General features: G+C 37.3%; 1 protein-coding gene across 2 annotated transcripts in view; it reads right to left on the bottom strand.

The window, feature by feature from the left end:
- Tcs4 (Threonyl-carbamoyl synthesis 4) overlaps positions 1–23,859 on the bottom strand; it is a 344,103-nt gene that overhangs the window by 230,197 nt on the left and 90,047 nt on the right. For both annotated transcript variants that reach the window (XR_016546994.1, XM_090374528.1), the window contains exon 4: positions 14,112–14,241. Coding sequence is in view for 1 of the 2 variants with exons in the window: in XM_090374528.1 (XP_090230654.1) it covers positions 14,112–14,241 (130 nt within the window). In the remaining variant the exon portion in view is untranslated. The remainder of the gene's footprint in view (positions 1–14,111; positions 14,242–23,859) is intronic.

Below are 23,859 nucleotides of genomic sequence, written 5' to 3' on the forward strand. Positions count from 1 at the left end.
TTTAAATTCTGTACAGTGGTACCAACAACAAATTCTAAGCGTAATAATGATAGAAGCTACTAGTATTTTAATTCCAACTAGGAAATACGGTTCTAGGCTTAGGTGTAAATGGAGGTCATATGAATTAATTAGACACATGGAAGAGAAGAAAAATGCATGGGATGCATATAAATTAACAAGTGATATAGAAGCCTATGGAGGATATAAACTAGTTTGTAATCAAGTGACAAAGGAGGTTAGACAAGTCATGGTAGATTACAAGATGTCCTTGGCAAAGAATACTAAGAAAGGCAGCAAAGACTTCTTTACTTATATTAGCAAAATAAGGAAGGGATAGAATCACATTGGTCCACTTGATATAATGGTTTAATTGCAGATGATCCTGCTCAGATTTCTGACAAGCTGAATCAGTATTTTGAGTTTACATTCACACATGAGGAATTCTTTAGGGCGAGGAATGCCAGAAGTTTATAAAACTCTAACAGGGAGCTAAACAATTTTTTGATAACTGAAAGAAAAGTGGAAGAGCAATTGTTGAAGTTAAACATAAAAAAGGCCTCATTGTTGTTTTCGTATTTATTAATGATATTGATGTATGTCTATCAGGCTTAATGCCTAAGTTAGCAGATGACAAAAAGGTTGGCTGGGTGGTTAATGACAGTAATGAACATATGCTGCTGCAACAAGTTCTATTAAAATTAGGCAGATGGGCTGAGAAATGGCAATTGAAGTTTAACATTGACAAATGCAAGGTATTCCATAGGTACTGCCCAAAATCCTGACAGCCAAAAATCTCAACATACCGATTATATTTTAAAAACAAAGTTAGAATCTATATCTCAGAAACTGTTTTTACAATAAAAAATGTTTTTCATGTAATCAAAATGGCCACTAAAAACATTAAAATTTTATTATATATATATATATATTAGTTCACAAAAACCACATTACTGACAATAATCACAGTTTAATGATATCAAAATCACAAATTAAAATTTGCAAAAAAACATACAAATTATAATCAAACGTTTAAGTATTATAATAATCTTAATATACTTCAATAATCTTAAGTACAGTAAAATCTCGTTAATACAAACTCGGTTTATACAAAGTACTCGTTTATATGAAGCAATACCATTCCCTTGTGAAAGGATGCGCTTTTCTATGTAAATATATTCATTTATTACAAAATTTGGTTAATATGTACTACACAGTTCTTTTTCACCCCGTGAGAAATAAATACAGTAAAATCTCATTAATACAAACGGTTTATACAAAGTACACGTTTATATGAAGCACATACCATTCCCCTGCAAAAGGATAGGCTTTTCTATGTAAACATATTCATTTATTACAAAATTCGGTTAATAAGTATTACAAAGTTCTTTTTCACCCCGTGAGAAATAAATATTGTCATTTTGTATGTTTAATACAAATCTTGGCAGAGCGATCCGATTATTGCCCCCGGCCACCTGGCTCCCTACTTCCCGAAGGATGGCACTGACTTATTAGAAATTAGCTTTGTGTAAACAAAAGCAGTTTATGGTAGCTACAATGCCAAATGCACTCTGAGAAACATCTCTCTGAAGGATGAGTTGTTAAATTAACAAAATAATAAAAAGTTTTCTAAGTTGTTTACATGTACTCCCTTGCTCTCCACAGGAATAAGGTCAGTTGCAATTGTTATCCCAGTTCAAAGAGTCTTTTGCTATCGTATACAGCAATCTATTTTTTTGTGCCATTTTATTTGAGCTGATGTCTTTTGCGGAACTTGTCTTTTTGTTTATATTAAATCTTATCTAACAGTGTTATGGTGACAAAACATAGACAGACAGAATTAAGCCTGGAAATTAAACTAAAAATTATACAAGAGGCTGACAGAATGGAAAGAAGCAAAACGGATATTGCAAAGGAATGCAACATTACTTTATCTACAATACTGAAAAACCGAAGATTTAAAGTGCATGACACTGGAGCAGAGATGAAAAACAGGAAACAAATTCGGGGTGCAAAACACAAGGAGCTTGAAACAGTACTTTTCGAGTGGTATCAAAAAATGCGTGCATCTAATTTGCCAATATCGGGTCCAACTTTGCAAGAAAAGGCAAATTATCTAGCTCAGCAACATGGGATTATCAACTTCAAATGCAGCAGTAGTTAGCTCCAAAGATTTAAAGACAGGAAACTTGGTTTTGCAAAATGGTTGCGGTGAGTCTGGATTAGTCGACAAAGAAAAGGCTACAGACTGGTTGTGTTCCGAATGGTCCATCCTTGAAAAATATGAGGCAAAGGATATTTTTAATCTTGACGAGACAGGTTTATTTTAAAATTTCCTGTCAAACAAAACATTTGCTGTTCGAAGAGAGTCTTAAGTAAGCAAAGACTCACTGTTCTGTTATTCTGCAATTCAGATGGAAGTACAAAACTACGCCCACTTGTGATTGGTAAGTTTTCCAAGCCAAGATGTTTTAAAGCATTTAACCAACTTCCCTGTGATTATGAGGCCAATAGAAGTGCTTATGTCAAAATTTTTCAGTCTTGGTTATCAAAATTGGACAGAATGGCTTCAGAAAAAAGGAACATTTTGATGATTCTAGACCGTTGTACAGCACAAGACACTTAAGTTGACAAATATATGGCTGTTGTTTTTACCCCACCTCCCCCAATACCACTAGTTTAATGCAACCACTGGATCAAGGCATTATTTATATCCTCAAGAGAGCATATAGAGCCCACCTGATAAGGTACTTGATCCGCAACATAGGAGGGAACAATTTTCAGCCATATTGGAATGTCTTAGATGCTATCCATAATCTTGTTATTGCTTGGAAAAGTATTACATCAAGTGTAATAATCAACTGCTTCAGAAAGAGTAGCTTTGGAGAGAACATCAAAAAACATGGTCCAGCAAATGAATGTGATAGCAACAGTGAAGAATGGAGGGATTTGAAGAAGCATGTGGATTTTGTTGGTGAATTTGAGGAATTTGTGAAGGTGGATGATGAAGTTGCTACCAGTGCAACGCCAACACCAGAAGATCTTTTTTTTTTTTTTTTTTTTTATGAGAACCCCAAACACGAGAGGTATTATAACCTATAGTACTTAGTACCGTGCTTGGGTTGGAGGTTGAGAAGAGGAAAGAAGATATTTGTTGATATTGGACTTGAACTTCTGTAGATTGTAATTTTCAGGAAATACGTATGAAGGAAGGTTGTTCCAGAAAACGGCAGTTGAATGAATAAATGAGGAAGATGAAAAGTTGGTTCTGTGGGTTTGAAGTTGGCCATTAAATGGATGTTGGCTAGTGGCGGCACGTGTTCGGACTGTTTTGAAAGAGAGAGCGGGAATTATAGAAGCCAATTCAGAAGAACAGTGCCCATGAATCTGTAGAAGAGGCATGCAGCAGAAACAGTGCGTCTATGAGAAAGCGAGTGGAGAGACTCTGTCAGAGATGAATCATTAATTAACCTAACTACCCTCTTCTGAATGGAATCAAGAAGCCTGAGAGGGGTTTTGGGGGCACCACCCCAGATGTGGGAACAATATTCCATGGCAGGGCGGATTTGCGATTTATACAGAGTGAGCAGCTGTTTGGGAGAAAAGTAACGCCGAGAGGCGAAAGAAAAAACCAAGTTTTTTAGATGCAGAGGAAGCAATATTTGTAATGTGCTTGTGCCAAGAGAGATTAGAAGTCAGGGTAATCCCCAAAAGAGATATATCATTTTGCCTAGAAATTGGAGTGTCACTAAAGATAAGCATAGGAGCAGAAGAATCCTTTTTGCGAGATATAAGACAAGATTGAGTTTTAGAAGGGTTGAAATCAACTAAGTTGTCTTTGCCCCACTGGAGAATTACCTTAAGATCGGCATTTAAGGAATTGGCAGCAGATTTTCGAGAACTTGAAGCTGATTGAGCTGGACAAGGTTTCTCAAAATGGAAAGTTGAATGCAATGTGCTATCATCGGCAAAACTATGGATAGGATTTCCAGTCAATGGAAGAAGGTCATTGATATACAAGAGGAAAAGAGTGGGAGAAAGAACTGAACCTTGGGGGACACCGGCATTAGTGGAGAAGTTAGAAGACAGAGAGCCATCTACCATCACCCTCAGTGAGCGATCAGAGAGAAAACTGGATAACCAATTACTAAAAACATTTGGCAAACCATAAGATGCAAGCTTGTTTAGAAGACCTTTATGCCAAACACGATCAAAAACCTATGAGATGTCAAGAGCAACTACTTGTGTTTCACCGAACCTTTCCATTGAATTAGTCCATAAATGGGTAACATAAGCCAGAATATCACCAGTGGATCGACACTGACGGAATCCATACTGGCGATCGTTGATCAGACGGAAGGTTTCTAGGTAGTTGGCAGTTAATTGATTTCTCCATTACTTTAGAAAGAGTAGAAGTAATTGCAATGGGACGATAATTGGATGGGAGGGATTTGTCAGTCACCCTTTTTAGGAACTGGCTGGATATGAGCAAATTTCCAAGCAGAAGGAAAAACACCTTTGGAATAAGAAAGTGAAAAAAGGCGGCAAAGAATAGGAGTAAGTTCAGGAGCACAGGTTTTGAGAACAAGTGGAGAAATACCATCAGGACCTGGAGCTTTCTTAGCATCAAGATTCATCAAAATCATTCTGATATCCTTTTGACGGAAGACCACAGGAGGCATTGAATGGAGCGTGTTAGGAATGGTGGGAGGTGTTTTACCAAGATCATTAATACATGAGCTCGAAGAAAAATGGGATGCTAGCAGGTCAGCTTTATCCTTGGCTGAAGTGACAACAGAACCATCTGGTTTGGACAGAGGTGGGAGCAGAGATGGGCAAAAGTTGCGGCCAATAGCTTTGGCAAGAGACCAGAATGCTCGGCTACCATTAGAACACGAAGCAAGTTTTCTACTCTTAGCCTGTTCAAACTCTAGTTTGGACTGATTAATAACTGCTTTACAATTGTTGCGAGCTTTGGTGTAGGCAGAAAATGAAACTGAAGAATTAGAAACAAGCCAATTACGATATGCAACGTTCTTCTCTTGGACAGCCTTAGCACATTTATTGGAAAACCAAGGTTTAGATAAAGGACGAGATTTTAAAGTGGAGTGTGGGATAAAGGATTCCATTCCTGCAAGAATAATTTCACTGACACGATCTGAGCAAACGTTGACATCAGAAGTTTTGAAACAGTAATCAGACCAAGGAAAAGAAGAAAAGAAGTCTCGCAGGTCATCCCATTTTGCATTCTTATAATGCCAAACAATGCGAGGTTGGGAATAGCCATGAAATAAAGGTTCCATTGGAGAAGAGACAATCACCAAGTTGTGATCTGAAGTGCCTAAAGGACCTCTCACTTCAACCTTGTACTTAGAAGGGTTGTTTGTGAGAAAAAGATCAAGTGTATTGGCTGTATGATTAGGATTGTCCGGTATTCTTGTAGGTAAATGAACAATCTGTGCTAGGTCATTAGTAATTGCAAAAGCCTCAGCATCTCGACCAGCTGGGTCGGTGTGACTAGAAAATGGAAGCCAGCTGGAGTTGTGAACGTTTAAATCACCAAGGAAAATTACCTCACTGTTAGGAAAGTTGGACTGGAGAAAGTCAAGTTGCAAAGAGAGGAAGTCAAAGAGCTCCAAGTGATTAGTGGAGTTGGGAGAACGGTAGAGACAACAGATGAATTTTACACAATGAGGTAGAGAGATTTTAAGCCAGAGAAGATCAAAGAGAGGAGATTCCAAATTGCCAAGTCTCTGACAGGGAATATCAGAACGGACATATGCACAAGTACCACCTTTGAGGCGAAAGGAATCATACAGCAAATAATTTGGACATCTGAGATGAGCAGTAGTTGAATCAACTGATAACTGAGATTCAGTCAGAAAAAGTACATGGGGTTTGGAAGACTGCAAGTGGAAATGGACATCGTTGAGATTAGAACTGAGACCACGTATATTTGTGAAATGAATTAGGAAGTCCTTGGGAGGTTTAGATCTTTTCGCAGATAAGCTTGCTCTATTATTTTGACAATTCATGGTGTATTCAATAGTAAGAAAAAGTGGGTGGGACATGCTGTATGAAGTAATGAAATTTTTGGATATGGCGTACATGTTGTAAGAATATACCCAGATCCTTGACATAACGTGGCCTCGACAATGCTCCCCGCATACACACTACTCGGCCTCCCTCCAGTCACTATCTGGCAGAGTACAGGTAGCAAGATTATACACTAGCTGATCCAGAAGCCTCCTAGAGAGTTACCAATGGGTTTGGTCCGGTGTACTAATTAGCAACCGGCCTGCGAACACCGTTTTAGAGCTGTACCCTCGAAATGTAAGGAATATTGGATCTCGCCACGACATTCATCATAACCTCAAAAATCATCAATCATACTGCATGATGGAAGAGATAGGGAAGGGTTGGCCGGAGCTTAGCTCTAGAGACTAAACATGGGTTCCACCACTTCAAGCCTCCAATAAGCAAAGTGGTGGTATTTCACCGGTTGATGAGAGTCATCTACCACCTAGTATGGGTACCAAACAAAACGATGTTTTTGTTACCAGCAACAGCAAAAGTGAAGAAGCACGCACACTGCCATCTAAAAAAGATGCCCAAAATGCATTGAACATAACAGAGAATGTGATGACCTGCAGTAACATTGATAAAGAAACAACTATTGCATTTGATAACATCTGTGCTGTAGTTAAAAATGCATATAGGACAAAAACTGTGCAAACAACATTGGATTCTTTCTTTAAATTAGATTAATTTATTAAAAGGTTAATGGTTTAAAATATTGTATATATCAATATATATATATATATATATACTGTACATTATTTTCATTTCCGTTAATATTGCTTTTCTCTTAGTTATCTTGCAAATAAAATCTTTAAAAAATATGTTATTCCTATTACTGTAGTTAGACAAGGCTTTTGCTTTTATTTTATTAATTTATTTTTGATATTATTATTTATTATTCTTAGATATACAGTAGGTACCAAAAAAAAAAAAAAAAAAGGTAAAATTGACACTTGGGGGGGGGGGACCTCATTATTACAAAACGTGAAAATTTAGGTCCCTTTGTATTAACAAGATTCCACTGTATCATAATAATAAGAAGAAAATGGGATATTTGTTCCTGTCACCCTTTTCAAAATAACCTGCCGGCACACATGACCATGCCTATGTATTTATCAAAGAAATTCGTCAAAATACAGCTAATAAAAATACCTATATAGTTACAGTTTTATGCTAATGATATTTATGACAAATGTTACGCATCTGCCAAAATACATTACTCTAAATTTTCATATTCTGAAAGTATTCTTATTTCAAGTTTTTTATCTTTAGCATTTCAATGCTATACCCATAGTTATTTTTCAAACGCCCTATACAAATACCAAAATTCGACTTGAAAAATTACCAATTAAATGCAATATAATGAAGTAAAATTAATTAAGCCGTTTTTATTTGCCAATCATATTTTGAAACTGTTGGTTTCTATAACAGGAAACATGATCTTCAAATTGAAAGAGGTATTTGTCATTAAAATTTTAATTTTTTATATTTTTTCTATACAAAATTAATCTAATATGGTACATTTTTATTTACTAAAAAACTAATAAATATATAGAATTATATAATTATATTTTTACAATATAGTAGATACTGTCAGGATTCAGGCCTTCGAGATTTTGGGCCAGACCCGGGTAGCAGTATCCCAGAGTAAAATATCAACTGTGTCGTACTATACTCAGGGTAGCGGGAAATAAAGTGCCTGGGGGTAATTGTGCAGTTTGATATGAAATTCTCTGAGCAGTACAAAGAGGCTGCCAGGATAGCTCATAGGGGTTTTGTCAAATGATATACAGGAAGTTTGCAAGCAAGAATTAGGAGGTGATTATACCATTGTATAAGACAATGGTCAGGTCACATCTTGAGTACTGCATACAGGTCAGGAGGCCTCCTTTTTGCAAGGATATAGAATGAGTCAGAGAATGGCAACAAGATTGGTGAGGAGTAGTGGTAGTGGCATGTGATGCAAGAAAGCAAGTGTTTGAGCTTATGCAGCATCAGCCAAAAAAAAAAAAATAATCACACCATTCCCTCCAAATGCCTGTCTAGTTCCTCCTTAAATTTATTCAACCTATCAACTTCCACAACGACAGACGGAAGTTTGTTCCAGCAATTAACCACCCACTGGATAAAGGCAAATTTCCACACGTCTATTCTACATCTGTCCTTTCTTAATTTGAATTTATGCCCCCTTAGGTTCGTAATCTGAACAAGTGGAAGGATCCCATCAGAATTCAGCGTGCTCAACCCATTCAAGGCCTTATAACACCTCAATCAGATCACCACGCAGGTGCCTAGTCTCCAGCCACTGCAATTTGCAGAACTTAAGCCTCTTTTGATAAGATAAGAGGATCCCTTCATTCCCCTCACCAATCTTGTTGCCCTTCTCTGTACACACTCAAGTAAATCTACATCCTTCCTAAAATGAGGGCTCCAGACCTGTATGCAGTACTCAAGGCGTGGCCTGACCATTGCCTTATACAGCGGGATAATCACCTCCTCCCTGCTGGCAAATTCCTATATATCATTGACAAAACCCCATGACCTGCCCTGGCAACCTGTCTGCATTGCTCAGAAAACTTCATATCTGACTGCACAATTACTCCCAGGTCTTTTTCATTTTCTACCACCTTAAGTGTAGTACCACACAGTTGGTACATTTCTCTGGGGTTACTTCTACCCATATGCAGTACTTTGCATTTGTCAAGGTTAAACTTCAGTTGCCACTTCTTAGCCCATCTGCCCAAATTATCCAGATCCTGTTGCAGAAGCACACTGCCATTACTGTCATTAACAACCCTGCCAACCTTTGTATCATCTGCAAACTTCAACATTAAGCCTGATATACCTTCATTAATATCATTGATAAATAAACAAAACAACAGTGGACCTAACACCGAACCCTGTGGGACCCCACTAATAACATTAGTCCAAGAAGAGCAGCACCCATTGATTACCACCCTCTGTCTTCTCCCACTTAACCATCCTTTTATCCATTGTAGCAACTTACCCTTAATACCATTCTGCTCCAATTTGTACAATAGTCTTCCATGCGCAACAGTGTTAAAAGCTTTCCTGAAATCCAAATATATGATATCAAAATTATTTTTCGCATCCAGTTCCTTTGTAACCACATTATAATATCCTATCAAATTTGTCAGACAAGACTTTCCCTTAACAAACCCATGCTGTGTCTGAATTATTGCTGCAGTCTTGTCTAGATGATCCTGCAATGCATCTTTAACCAGTGAATCCATTATTTTACCCGGAACAGAAGTTAAACTAACTGGTCCGTAATTACTCGTGTCACCCTTCGATCCCCCTTTCTGAATTGGGGATAAATTTGCACATCTCCAGTGCATGGGAACCTCCCCTGAGTCCAAGGACGCTCTCATAATTATGGCTAAGGGTTTGCTTAGTTGCTTTGCTGCCTCCTTTAATAAAACTGAATTGATCCCATCCACCCCAGGTGCTTTTCTTATGTTTAACTTCAACAATTTCTCCTCCACTTTGTTTCAGCAATTACAAAATCATTAAGTATCCTGCTACAATTTGATAACCTTCTGTCATTTTCAAACCTTAATAATTCCTCACGTGTGAATGTAGATGCAAAATACTCATTCAGTTTGTTTGCTATCTGAGCAGGATCATCAACAGTCGAACCATCGATGTCAAGTGGACCAATCAGATTCATCCCCTTCCTTTTAGAGTTTATATAAGTAAAGAAATCCTTGCTGTTTTTCTTAGCATCTTTTGCCAAGGATTTCTCGTAATCTGCCTTCGCCTGCCAAACCTCCTTTGTGACCTGATTACAGATTAACTTATATCTGCCACAGGCTTCTGAGTCACTTGATAATTTATATGCATCCCATGCATTTTTCTTCTCTGTTTACGAGTCTCATTAGTTCATTTGACAACCATTTAGGCCTAAACCTTGAACAATATTTCTTAATATGTATGAACCTTTTAGTAGCTTCCACGAATTCCTTGAATGCTTCCCACTTAGAATTTACTTTTGGTAACATCATCAGTTGATCCCACTGTACAGAATTTAAAAACTGTCCGAGACCAGTGTACTCGCCTTTACGGAAGCAAAAACCCTTTCCTTTACCCCTGATGGTAATTAAATCTTTAAGTAAATCCCACGTCAGTACACTGTGATCACTGCCACCTGGTGGTTCTTTTATCTGCAAATTCCTAATACAAAAATTATAAATCTACCGTTTTGCAGTGTAAAACAGACTTTTTCGAGTGTGCTAACGGAAGAAAGTGACTTTATTGTGAACAAGTTCTTTCTAACCCGTACAAAAATATGGCTACGAATAACAAGGGAAATGTGAAAAGATCAAAGGTGATGACATTAGCGAATAAAATTGAGTTATTAGACAAAATTTCTAATGGTGAAAGTGTCTCCTCATTGCAAAACATAAAATCAATGAGTCAACGGTACGATCAATCAAAAAATCTGAAGAAAAAATCCACCGTACTGTCCGTGAAAACACGCTAATTGCTTCAAAAATTTGCTCTGTAACTCGTGATGTTAAATTAGAAAAAATGGAAAAAGCTTTAAATCTGTGGATAGAAGACCGAACTCAAAATAAAATTCCGTTAAGTTCACTCATCATTTTTGTAAAAGCAAAACTCCTTTATCAACACTTTAGCGAAACTGGTGATAGCACTAGCAGGATAAGTTTTTTAGCTAGCAAAGGCGCTGTTTTGAAAGAGTTGTTTGAAATTTCTAATAAATATTACATTTATTATTAAATTGTTTCTTATTTTCATTTCGATGCCATATGCTTGCATTTCACTATGTACTGTCATTGTACAGTGTCATATTATGAAGGTACGTATAATACATACATAGATAAAATTTTAGACTAGTTTTTCTTATATATTACATACTTTGGAACGGAACCCCTTTATTACTATGCGAGCCATGACTCAGTATTCGCGTTTTCGTTATTCGCGACATTTCTCAGGAACGTAAACCCCCGCGAATAGCAGGGGTTTACTGTATAAAACATTCCGATTTACTAGCCCACTATTTCTCTGTACAATTGTTCATTGTACTCATTCAAGTCATTAGGCCTATAACACACTCCTACTCTTATTTTTGCTTTTGCAGTGCTTATGTCACACCAAACTGACTCAACAGTGCACTGTTCATCTATATCAACTGGATGCACTTCTTTTGATTTTATGTTTTTCTTATCCTGTCTATCCTTTCTGTACACATTGTACTCCCCAAATTCCAGTTCGGCATTCCTTATATCTGTGTGACACTACGTCTCTGATATCCCAACAATATCCGCCTTTGATGTCTTGACCAACACTTCAAATTCATCAAATTTATTTACTATACTTCTAGCATTGGTATACATGCAAGTATACATGCACCTATTCTTATTTTTAGTTACTCTAACACATCCTATATACCCACCTGTTTCACGATGACTGCCATCCGTCCCTGAAACCCCCAACACCCCTCGCTCCAGGTTGCTACTCATTCTAATAGAAGTTGTGCAAGAATCACCTTCACCTCTGCCTGCGGCTACTGTTAAACTATTAGTCCTTGTATCCCCCCAAGCTATCAGTTTTCCGACCACCTAACACTGCCTCGATAGCATCAGCAAATATTCTTGCACCCTTTCTATTTAAGTGTACCCCATCCCTATAGAAGCAGTCTCTCCTGTTAACAAGTACAGTCCAGGCTGAAAAAAATTCTATCCCTTGAGCCTTGCACAATCTTTCCAGGGCCGAATTGATCGACAAGGCACTCATCATATACTCCCTCCTATCATGTCTGGGCAGAATTGCAGACACTTTCAAATTCAACCCTAATTCTCGGCTTTTTCTCATCAGTGACCTCTACTTGTTAAGTAATTCTGCCGGTCTCCTACTCTTAATATCATTAGTGCCAATGTGTACAATCATATCACCTTTTGTGCCCCTAAAAGATGATATCTGCTCTACAACGTCACCAACCTTTGCCCCTGGCGGACACACCCTGGTCCTGTTCCACCTATCCTTTTTACAAAGGATGTTTCCCGTTTCCCTGACAATAGAGTCACCAACAACTACTAATTCCTGTGGGACCAGCGCATTCTGCCTTGGGGGTTGCCCCTGTGTTGCGTGATGATCAAGTGCAAGCTCTGGTGTTGATGTGGGCCCCTCAATTTAGATCTTTCGAGGGCATCCACCCTGTCCTTCAAACTTTCATATAAGCCCATAACAACGCTGAGTTGTCGCCTGATTTCCTTACACTCCTTACATCGCACACACACAAAGACATCCCCCATGGCAATGTCATGTTCCGCTCCAGAGAGTTCGGCAAACATTTCACAAGTTGCATATTTTTTTAGGCTGTGATGCGTTGGAGAATCACCCGCCCCTCAGTTCTCCCCCGAGTCACAGCACTCCTGTCACTTTGTGCCCGTTGCTTTGCTGCTCTAGTTTGGGGCATGATATTTTAAATTAATAAGATCAATAAATTAAATTAATTAAATGTCAATACTACGCTATCTAATAGAAACAGTGAAGCGTATTACTGTTTCTATAATTATACGTTAGAGCTACCTAGCTACCTCAATTAAAAATTTGAATTCCCTATCACTATATACAAAAACAATGCCTGCAGATTCGAATGAAATAACGGTTTACGTATATAAAGTATTACGTATATCTACAAAAACCGTTTATATAAATTAAAATAAAAATAACCAGCGTAATTATAACTATAAGACTACGTATTAAGTACAATATAAAAAACAATTATGTAAATAAAAAGCAAACATTTATCATTTTTTTCGGAGCCTGTAACTCGCAGCTGTATTTTCTAAAGAGAGTCAGCGGCCTCTCCATGTACAATGGGGGTACTCTTATCAAGAAAAGTTCTGCAAATTGCAGCATCTGGAGACTAAGCACCTACAAGTTTATCTGATCAAGGTATTTAAGGCTTTGAACGGATTGAGCAAGCTCAATGCTGATGGGATTCTTTCTCTTACTTAGACTACACACATGAGAGAACGTAAATTCAAACTGAGGAAGGTTGCAGAATAGATGTGCAGAAGTTTGCCTTCAACCATTGGGTGGTTGATTGCACACACTTCCATCTGTGGGACTGAATTCAAGGAAGAACTAAAAAAACTATTGGAAGGGATGGATGGGCGAAATGGGATTTTTTTTTTTCTTTTGGCTGATGATATATAAGCTTGCTGTCTTGCATCATTTGTCACATTAATATTAAATGTGAAACCATCTAACCCTAAAATAAAATCGTCACACAGGATTTCATCCTTAATTCACAAGCAAAACAGCCTCTCCACATTGTCCATGACTTAATCATAATTCAGACAGACAGACAGACAGACAGACAGAGAGAGAGAGAGAGAGAGAGAGAGAGAGAGAGATGATGACACACTAAGCATACTGCTGCATGTTAAATACTCGATCAATGCAAGTGCAACCACATTAAATTGTTTTGCCATTTAGAATTTCATCACTAAAGAGATTGCTTTCAGTGCCCCTTTTCAAAAGTGTATGCGTAGCTACATTTACTAACCATTTTCCAGATATATTTCTAATGATCACAATGATTTGAATATATGTTTACTGTTAATGACCCAATGAATAGTAAATGAACTGAGAATTAATGCACATTGCCACATGCAAGACTGCATAACAGAGTGACAGTTTTTCTCTGTGCACAGAAAAACTAAGTCTGGTACATCTTTCAGTTTTCGTAATGTAGTTGTAGCGGAAATTTGTGACTCATGACAAAAAACATGTTATACTGATGCCATTGCAGTGAAATGATTTAAACAGAGGAATGCTTGTATTTAATATGAGAGATTATCAATTTCTCTAGCATTATGGGTTGGGAAAAATGATCTATCATAGTATAGTTAGGCCACCATTGTAAAGATGGCTCAAATAAAAAAAAAAAGGAAGGGATAGATGTTAATGTTAATTTTGCTTATACAAAAAATTTAGTTGTAAAAATTAAATATTGCACTCAAGGCATTCTTGATACTTACTTTATCAAGAGCTTCACCTGGGCCACCATCAAAGCTACTACCAAGGAGCAAAAATTTATCAATGCTCTTCACTACTGCCAGTTGGCAATGTCCTCCTGATGCCAGCAATACCAAAAATGGAAAATTTATACTAAAGGAAAAGAAAAAAGTTTGGTGCAAGCAAAATAATTTATAGCAGTATATTACTTATAGTAGTAACACTGCTCCCAAAAAATATATAATTTTAATGAATAAAATTTTAGTAAGTGGCCTATTAGAATTTGAATTATTACTAACCACTGTAAACAGGTGAACAAAATTATATTTAAATAAGTCAAAGGTCACTCAAAAGAAACCCACAAAAGTTAAATAAAAGTTGCCTTTCATAAGGAAACAATGCATATTAGTCTTTAGAGTAGCCCACATTACATCTGACCCACTTCTTCTAAAGCTGCAATAATGCTAGGATTTCCTGAGAGAAGTTTCGTGGTTGGCATTGCAACCATTTGTAATCTTGACTGCCATCTTGACCTCTTTATCAGATGAGAAGTGACATCCTCAGTGTGTATTTTAACAGCCGAAAAAGTTCACAGTCACTAAAAGATAATTCTGATGAATACTGGAGAATGGGATTATCTCAGATGTCATCTCCTGTATCGAACCCACTGTAGAATAGGTAGTGTGAAGACAGGTATTATCATACTGCATACACACCTGAGAACATCACCATCATTAGCCATTTTCAATCCACTGCAGGATGAAGGCCTCCAGTTCCTTCTGTTTTGTGCAATTGCCATCCGTTTACTACCCACAAACTCGAATTTCATCTATCCATCTCTGCCGTTGTCTTCCAGGTTCTTCTAGCTCCTCTTGGGTACCATTCTGTTATCCAAATAGGCCTCTGGGGTTGGGTATATTCATAATATAATTTTAAGTATTTTTCACCAACCGTATGTTGAAATGACAAAATAAAACGAAGGCCAAAATTTTGATAACTTTATAATTAAGCTTACAATAAATTATTTACGGTGGATATAAAACAATTAAAATATCATAAAATACAATAAAATATACCAGGTTAAAAGCGATAAAATATCTGTAAAACCAAACAAAATATCATAAAATATACTAGGTTAAAAAGCGATAAAATATCTGAAGCTTTCAAAGGCTCCACCTTCTTTCTCAACAGTACGCTTTTTTACTTTAAAGAGCAACATTAAATACCCACAGGTTCACGGCACATGTCATGTGATTCGATGGCATGTGCACTGTGCGTGTCGGAACCGGAAGCGACTCGGGAGCGCATCAGGTGGAATCGTTCATCCCCTCTAAGGATCACTGCCTCAAAGAGGAGATGGATATAGGAGATGGATGGACGGGGTGACCTTCGTTTTATTTTGTCATTTCAACATACGGTTGGTGAAAAATACTTAAAATTATATTACCATTCTGTTATTTTCTTAATCCATCTGTCATCATGTCTTCAAGCTATTTGTCCTGCCCAAGACCATTTCAGTTCTTTAGTTTTGATAACAATGTCCTTTACTTGAGTTTGCTGCCTAATCTATGTGTTTCTCTTCTTATCTAACAGTCTGATTCCCAATATAATTCGTTCCATTCTTCGCTGTGTAGTTCTCAGCTTCTCTTCCATTCTTTTGGTGAGTGCCCAAGTTTCACTTCCATAAGTATGGTGGGCAGTATACATTGGTTCATTATTTTACGTTTCAGACAAACTGGGATATTGCCTTCAGTATGTGACTATATTTCCTGAATACTATTCATCCAAAATTTATTCTTCTCTGGACTTCCAGCCATTTATCATTATTACAGCTAATAACTTGTCCCAGATAAGTATATGACTCCACCTTTTCAATTACTGCTCCTTCAATCATTATTTCCCTTTCTGTGGCATATTTCCCTTTCTTTTGTTTTAGCCATATTCATCTTTAGTCCAAAATCCTTACGAACACTGCATAACTGATTAAGATTTTCCTCTAATTCTTTGGGATCGTGGCTTATGACCACAATGTCATCTGCAAATCGTAAATGGTTTAGGTACTCTCCATTCACATCGAGAGTACCTAAACCATTTAGGTACTCTCCATTCACATTGACTCCTTTCTGTAACCAGTCTAATCTTCTGAAAGCTTCCTCAAGGGCAGCAGTAAACAGCTTTGGAGATATTGTGTCTCCTTGTCGAACTCCTTTGTCGATTTTAAATTTCCTACTGTCTTTGTCTAGTCTAATAAAGGAGGTAGCACTCTCATATATTTTCTTCAAAATCATAATATATAAGGTATCTATGCCTTGTCTTTCCAGTGCCCAAAACATTGTTTTATGCTGTATGGAGTCAAATGCCTTTTCATAATCCACAAATGGCAGGCACAATGGTGTTTTATATTCATTTGCTTTCTCCATTAGCTGTGATATTATGTGAAGGTGATACATAGTTGAGAATCCTGTCCTAAAACCAGCTTGCTCTTTCAGTTGATTCTCATCAAGTATTCTTTCTAATCTGTTAGTAATGACCATTGTGAACAACTTGTAGATGTGGGATAACAAGCTAATTGGTCTGTAATTTCCAATATCTGATTTATCTCCTTTCTTATGCAGCAAAACTATGATTGCATTATTCCACTGCTTAGGCATCACACCTTTTCCTAAACTGAAGAGCCTTGCCAGTTTTTGTGTTATCTCTCTCATTGCAATTTTAACAACTCTACAGTAACTTCATCTTCCCCCGGGGCTTTCCGATTCTTCATTTTCTTCAATGCACATTCTACTTCATCAGGAAGAATATCGGGTATATCGTATGTGTTGCTAATTTGCGATCCATCTTCCCCACTGCTGGCATTATTCCCTCGCTCCTTGTATAATTCTCTATAATAGTCTTCTGCTATTTGAATTATGCCGTCTTTGCTGTTTATAAATACACCATCGCTATTCTTCAGTTTCAGTATCATTTGTCTTTCTGTATTACTGCTCATGGCCGCTGATTTAAATCCTTTGTTTTCCCTTAATGTTTGTTCTACTTTTCTGTTAAATCTTCTTATGTCCTCTCTGAGTCTCTTTCTAATGGCTTTGCATAACTCAGTATACTCAATTTTCTCCTTGTCAGAAAATCCGGATTTCAATTTTCTTCTTTGGATTTCTTTTTCCCTATAGGTTTCTTGGGCTTTATCACTTTCAGAAAGTTGTAATATTCCTCGTCAATATCTTGGTCCTGAGCAGTCTGCAGAAGCTCAAACTTGTTCTTAAGTTCCAGTACATAATGCTTTTTCTCCTCATCTGTTATCTCAAAGACCTTTGTATTATTTCCTCGAGTCACTTTTTCCTTTCCTTTCCTACATCTATATCAAGTGTACAACTTACCATTCTGTGATCACTTCCAACATTTACCTTATTCAGGATAGTAACATCATTCACGATATATCTTCTGTTAGTGAGGATGAAGTCGATTTCACCTGAGAACAGCAAATCATAACTTTCAATATTTCCAGTTTTAAATGGTTCAGAAGTACATCACAATATTTCTCTCTATTCCGTCTCTACAGATAACATTCCTGAGTCACTCTTTTTTTTTTTTTTTTTTTATTCTAGATATAGTAATTTACACTTTCCTGATTGTTGATTCAAGGTGAGCCTATATGGTGCCGCTCTGAACTTGCATATTTGCTTTTTTGGGTACAAATGCACCCAGAATTCATCTAAAGTTACTATGTATTTAAAGAAGGCTTCTCCTTTGCAATCATACCATGAAATAAGCACAAAACATGTATTATGTCATAGTTCTGGTGTTAAATACAATGCAGTTTCAATAGTAACATGATAGTTTCCTTGTTTGACTTCCATTACCACTAAGACTTCTTGTATCACAACTAAGACTTCTGGTATCACAACCAGTATGTGCTTGTCCTAGTCGAGAAGAATCCTAAACACTTTCAATACTGTTCTTAAACTTACCCACCCATTCATAGACTTGCTTTTAATTTGTGCAGGCTTCATCTTACTGAGCCAACATTCTGCTATAAAGTCTCAGCAAGTTTTATTCATTTTGCATTCAAAAATCAGATTATATATTGCGGATCCACTTGATATCAATGGTTCGACTGTTGATAATCCTACTCTGGCAGCTGACAAACAATGAGTATTTTGCATCTACATTCATACATGAGGAATTCTATAGAGAAGTGGAGGCCAGAGGTTTCTCTAACTCTAACAGGAAGCAAATGACTTTGTAATAACAAAGAGGAAAGTGGAGGAGAAATTGTTGAAGTTAAACATGAGAGGCACCCGGGGTGGATGGGATCTATCCAGTTATATTAAGGGAGGTAGCAAAGGAAGAAAGCAAACCCTTAGCCAAACTTATGAGAGCACCCTTGGAATTAGGGGAGGTCTCCACAGACTGGAGAAGTGCATGTGTATCCCCAATTCACAAAGGGGGAATAAAAGGTGACATGAGTAATTACAGACCTGTTAGTTTAACTTCTGTTCTGGGGAAAGTAATGGAGTCACTGGTTAAAGAAACAATGCAGGATTATCTAGACAAGACCGCAGCTATAGTTCAGACACAGCATGAGTTTGTTAATGAGAAATCTTATCTGACCAATATGATTGGATACTACGATGTTGTCACAAAGGAACTGGAGGCAAAAAATAATTATGATATCATATACAGTAGAGCGTCAAAAATCTGAACGAGCATTAAGTTTTTTTTTTTTATGCTGGTGCCATAAAATAATTACAGGAAACTCTGGTTATTGTGATCATGTTTATGAATTGAATTTTGGTTATATTAAACGGCAATTGTAATAAGCAAAAATCAGAAGATTATTATCCACATTCTATAAAAATGAAGATATAAAGCACAAATTCACACTTTTTTTTTTCTTACCAATTACAAAATTAAATGATACGTAAAAATCAGAAGAATCATCTACAGGTTAGCAAAATAAAAATTTATGCTTACGTATATAGAATTTTTTTTTTTGTTATTTATTTATTATTATTTTTTTGTCAGTTGTTGGCACATCGGCTTCTATGGCCATAATGCACCTCCCAAAGTTTTTGCATTTTACTCTAATCCAAGCCCGAGAAAGGATTCGAACCCGCGACCATTGGGTTGCCAGGCAAGCACTTTACCCACACCCGGTTGGCTATAGACTATTTAATATACATACAGTACTAACTAAACATAACTTTGTAATCTGATAATTCAATTCACTAACATTTGGGGGGGGGGGGATGGCAAAATCTAAAATAGTAAAAAAAAAAAAAAAAAGCATCAACCAATAACAAAACATGGCATGCAGAAATTGCAACTGACACGATATACACAAGTGAAATACGCAGCAAAAAGGTTCTGAACAGAGTTTTCACAGAATTTTATTTTACCATACTGTAGTTTTCATCGTCCTTTAAAAGGAAGCAGAAATTTTTACCACTTAAATCAAATATTAAGATTTTAAACACTTTCAAATAGAGAAAGCAGGTCTTCATTAGCAAAATTTTAAGATGGAAAGTCAACCATAATAATTATTAAAAACAATAAGGTAAAAATTTTAAAAAGTTTGCATCACAACTTGCAAAAAAAAAAAAAAACTATGAGAACAGCTAATGACCCATCACTTGAAGATGCCATTCATTTGTGGTTCACACAGAAGAAGTTTAGGAGAACCCACATCTGAATCTTTGTTGTGTGAAAAGGCACTGTATTTTAACAAAAAATTAGGCAGTCCCTCAGATTTTAAAGACAGTGTTTTTTTGTTTTTTTTTTTTCCAACTTACTAAACTTTTTTTAGTCCCCAGACCAGATTTTTGATAAGTTCGAAAATCTGAACAAATTGGAAGTCCGAACTAACCCCGGTCCCAATTAGTTCGGATTATCAACGCTCTACTATATTTGGATTTCACAAAAGCTATTGATACTGTTAAACATAGAAGGCTGATGTACAAATTGGAGCAGTATGGCATTAAGGGAAAATTACTGTTATAGATAAAAGGATTGTTAAGCAGGAGAAGACAGAAAGTGGCAGCAGATGGTGCCACGTGAGTACTCAATGTTGCCAAGAAACTTTAGTCAATAATTGTACACAAGATTATCATCGATTTTACGCTGCTTTTGCTATTTTCATTCAAATGACTATTTCAATACCACAATAAAATAAGAAAACATATCAAAGAAGGTATAAATATGTAGACAAAGCAAATATACACATCAGTAGGAATAACCTGCAGATGGTGGAGCCCATCCTTGTTTTAAGATGAAGAATTTTTTAAATTTTTGGGTTTTTTAAATTCCTTTTCAATACCAATATTTTTTTTTATGAAAACCCCACACATGAGAGGTATTAGAACCTATAGTACTTAGTACTGTGCTTGAGTTGGAGGTTGAGAAGACGAAAGAAGATATTTGTTGACATTAGACTTAAATTTTTTTTTTTTTTTTCCATTAGTTGGCGCATCAGCTTCTATGGCCATAATGCACCTCCCAAAGTTTTTGCACTACTCTGATCCAAGTCCGAGGCAGAATTAGAACCCGCAACCTTTGTGTTGCCAGGCAGGCACTTGACCCACCCAGCTAGCCCGGTCGGCTTAGACTTGAACTTCTGTAGACTGTAATTTTCAGGAAATACATATGAAACAAGGTTCGTCCAGAAAACAGCAGTTGAATGAATAAACGAGGAAGATGAAAAGTTGGTTCTGTGAGTTTCCAGTTGGAGAGCAGGAATTATAGAAGCCAATTCAGAAGAACAGTGCCCATGGAGGTATCTGTAGAAAAGGAATGCAGCAGAAATAGTATGTCTATGAGACAGCGAGTGGAGAGACTCTGTTAGAGAGGAGTCATTAATTAACCTAACTGCCCTCTTCTGAATGGAATCTAGAAGCCTGAGAGAGGTTTTGGGGGCACCACCCCAGATGTGGAAATAATATTCCATGGCAGGGCAGATTTGCGATTTGTACTGGTGAATAGCTGTCTGGAAGAAAAGTAACACCGAAAGTGAAAGAGAAAACCAAGTTTTTTAGATGCAGAGGAAGCAATATTTTTAATTTGCTTGTACCAAAAGAGATTAGAAGTCAGGGTAATCCAAAAAGAGATATATCATTATGCCTAGAAATTGGAGTGTCACCAAAGATAAGCAGAGGAGCAGAAGAATCCTTTTTGCGAGATATAAGACAAAACTGAGTTTTAGAAGGATTTAAATCAACTAAGTTGTCTTTCCCCACTGGAAAATTACCTAGAAATCAGCATTTAAGGAATTGGTAGCGGATATTTGAGAAGTTGAAGTTGATTGAGCAGGACAAGGTTTTTCAAAATGGAAAGTGGAATGCAATGTGCTATCATCGGCAAAACTATGGATAGTATTTCCAGTCAATGGAAGAAGGTCATTAATATACAAGAGGAAAAGAGTGGGGGAAAGAACTGAACTTGGGGGACACCAGCATCAGTGGAAAAGTTAGAAGACTGAGAGCCATCTACCATCACCCTCAGTGAGAAATCAGAGAGAAAACTGGATAACGAATTACAAAAAACAGTTGACAAACCATAAGATGGAAGCTTGTTTAGAAGACCTTTATGCCAAACACGATCGAAAGCCTTTGAGATGTGAAGGGCAACTACTTGTGTTTCACCAAACCTTTCCATTGAATTAGTCCATAATTGGGTTACATAAGCCAGAATATCACCAGTGGATCGACACTGACAGAATCCATACTGGCAATTGTTGATCAGACAGAAGGTTTCTAGGTAGTTTAAAAGTTGGCGGTTAATTGATTTCTCCATTACTTTAGAAAGAGTAGACGTAATTGCAAGGACGATAATTGGATGGGAGTGATTTGTCACCCTTTTTATGAACTGGCTGGATATGAACAAATTTCCAAGCAGAAGGAAAAACATTTTTGGAATAAGAAAGTGAAAAAAAGGCAGCAAAGAATAGGAGTAAGTTCAGGAGCACAGGTTTTGAGAACAAGTGGAGAAATACCATCGGGACGTGGAGCTTTCTTAGCCTCAAGATTCATCAAAATCCTTCTGTCATCCTTTTGACTGAAGACCACAGGAGGCATTGAATGGAACGTGTTGAGAATGGTGGGAGGTGTTTTACCAAGATCATTGATACAGGAGTTGGAAGAAAAATGGGATGCAAGAAGGTCAGCTTTATCCTTGGCTGCAGTGAAACAGAACCCTCTGGTTTTGACAGAGGTGGGAGCAGAGATGGCCAAAAGTTGTGGCCAATAGCTTTAGCAAGAGACCAGAATGCTTGGCTACCATTAGGGCAAGAAGCACATTTTCTACTCTTAGCCTGTTCGAAATCTAGTTTGGACTGATTCATAACTGCTTTACAATTGTTGCGAGCTTTGGTGTAGGCAGAAAATGAATCTGAAGGTTTGGAAACAAACCAATTATGACATGCAGTGTTCTTCTCTTGAAAAACCTATGCACATTTATTGGAAAACCAAGGTTTAGATAAAGGATGAGATTTTAAAGTGGAGTGTGGAATAAAGGATTCCATTCCTACAAGAATAATTTCACTGACACGATCTGAGCAAACATTGACATCAGAAGTTTTGAAACAGTAATCCGACCAAGAAAAAGAAATCTCGCAGGTCATCTCATTTTGCATTCTTGTAATGCCAAACAATACGAGGTGGGGAAAAGCCATGAGATAAAGGCTCCATTGGAGAAGAGACAATCACCAAGTTGTGATCTGAGGTGCCTAAAGGACCACTCACTTCGACTGTTTACTTAGAAGGGTTGTTTGTGAGAAAAACATCAACCATGGCTGCATGGTTAGAATTGTCCATTATTCTTGTGGGTAAATGAACAATCTGTGCAAGGTCTTTAGTAATTGCAAAAGCCTCAGCATCTCGACCAGCTGGGTCGGTGTGACTAGAAAACGGAAGCCAGCTGAAGTTGTGAACATTAAAATCACCAAGGAAAATTATCTCACCATTAGGAAAGTTGGACTGGAGAAAGTCAAGTATAAAAGAGAGGAAGTCAAAGAGCTCCAAGTGATTAGTGGAGTTGGGAGAATGGTAAACACAACAGATGAATTTGCACAATGAGGTATGTTCGTGTCAGACGGCACCTGGGATTTCTACACAATGAGGTAGAGAGATTTTAAGCCAGAGAAGATTGAAATCAGGAGATTCCAAATTATCAAGTCTTTGACAAGGAATATCGGACCACCTTTGAGGCAAAAGGAATCATACAGCGAATAATTTGGGCAACTGAGATGAGCAGTGGTTGAATCAACTGATAACTGAGATTCTGTCAGAAAAAGTACGTGGGGTTTGGCAGACTGCAAGTGAAAATGGACATCGTTGAGATTAGAACTGAGACCACATATATTTGTGAAATGAACTAGGAAGTGTTTGGGAGGTTTAGATCTTTTTGCAGATAAGCTTACTCTTTTAGTCTGACAATTCATGGTGTATTCAATAGTAAGAAAAAGTGACGGAGACATGCTGTATGAAGTAATGAAATTTTTGGATATGGCATACACATGGTAAGAATACACCCAGATCCTTGACATTGTTGAGGCCATAACGTGGCCTCAACAATGACCCCTCCGCATACACACTACTCTGACTCCCTCCAGTGACTATCTGGCAGAGTAGAGGTAGCAAGATTATACACCAGTTGATACGGAAGCCTCCTAAAGAGTTACCAATAGGTTCGGTCCAGTGTACTAACTAGTACCTGGCCTGTGAATACATTTTAGTGCTGTACCCTTGAAATGTAAGGAAGATTGAATCTCACCATTATGTT

This window comes from Mastigoproctus giganteus, chromosome 1 (genome assembly GCF_048544385.1).
Source record: "Mastigoproctus giganteus isolate SK-2022 chromosome 1, ASM4854438v1, whole genome shotgun sequence".
Taxonomy (NCBI): domain Eukaryota; kingdom Metazoa; phylum Arthropoda; class Arachnida; order Uropygi; family Thelyphonidae; genus Mastigoproctus; species Mastigoproctus giganteus.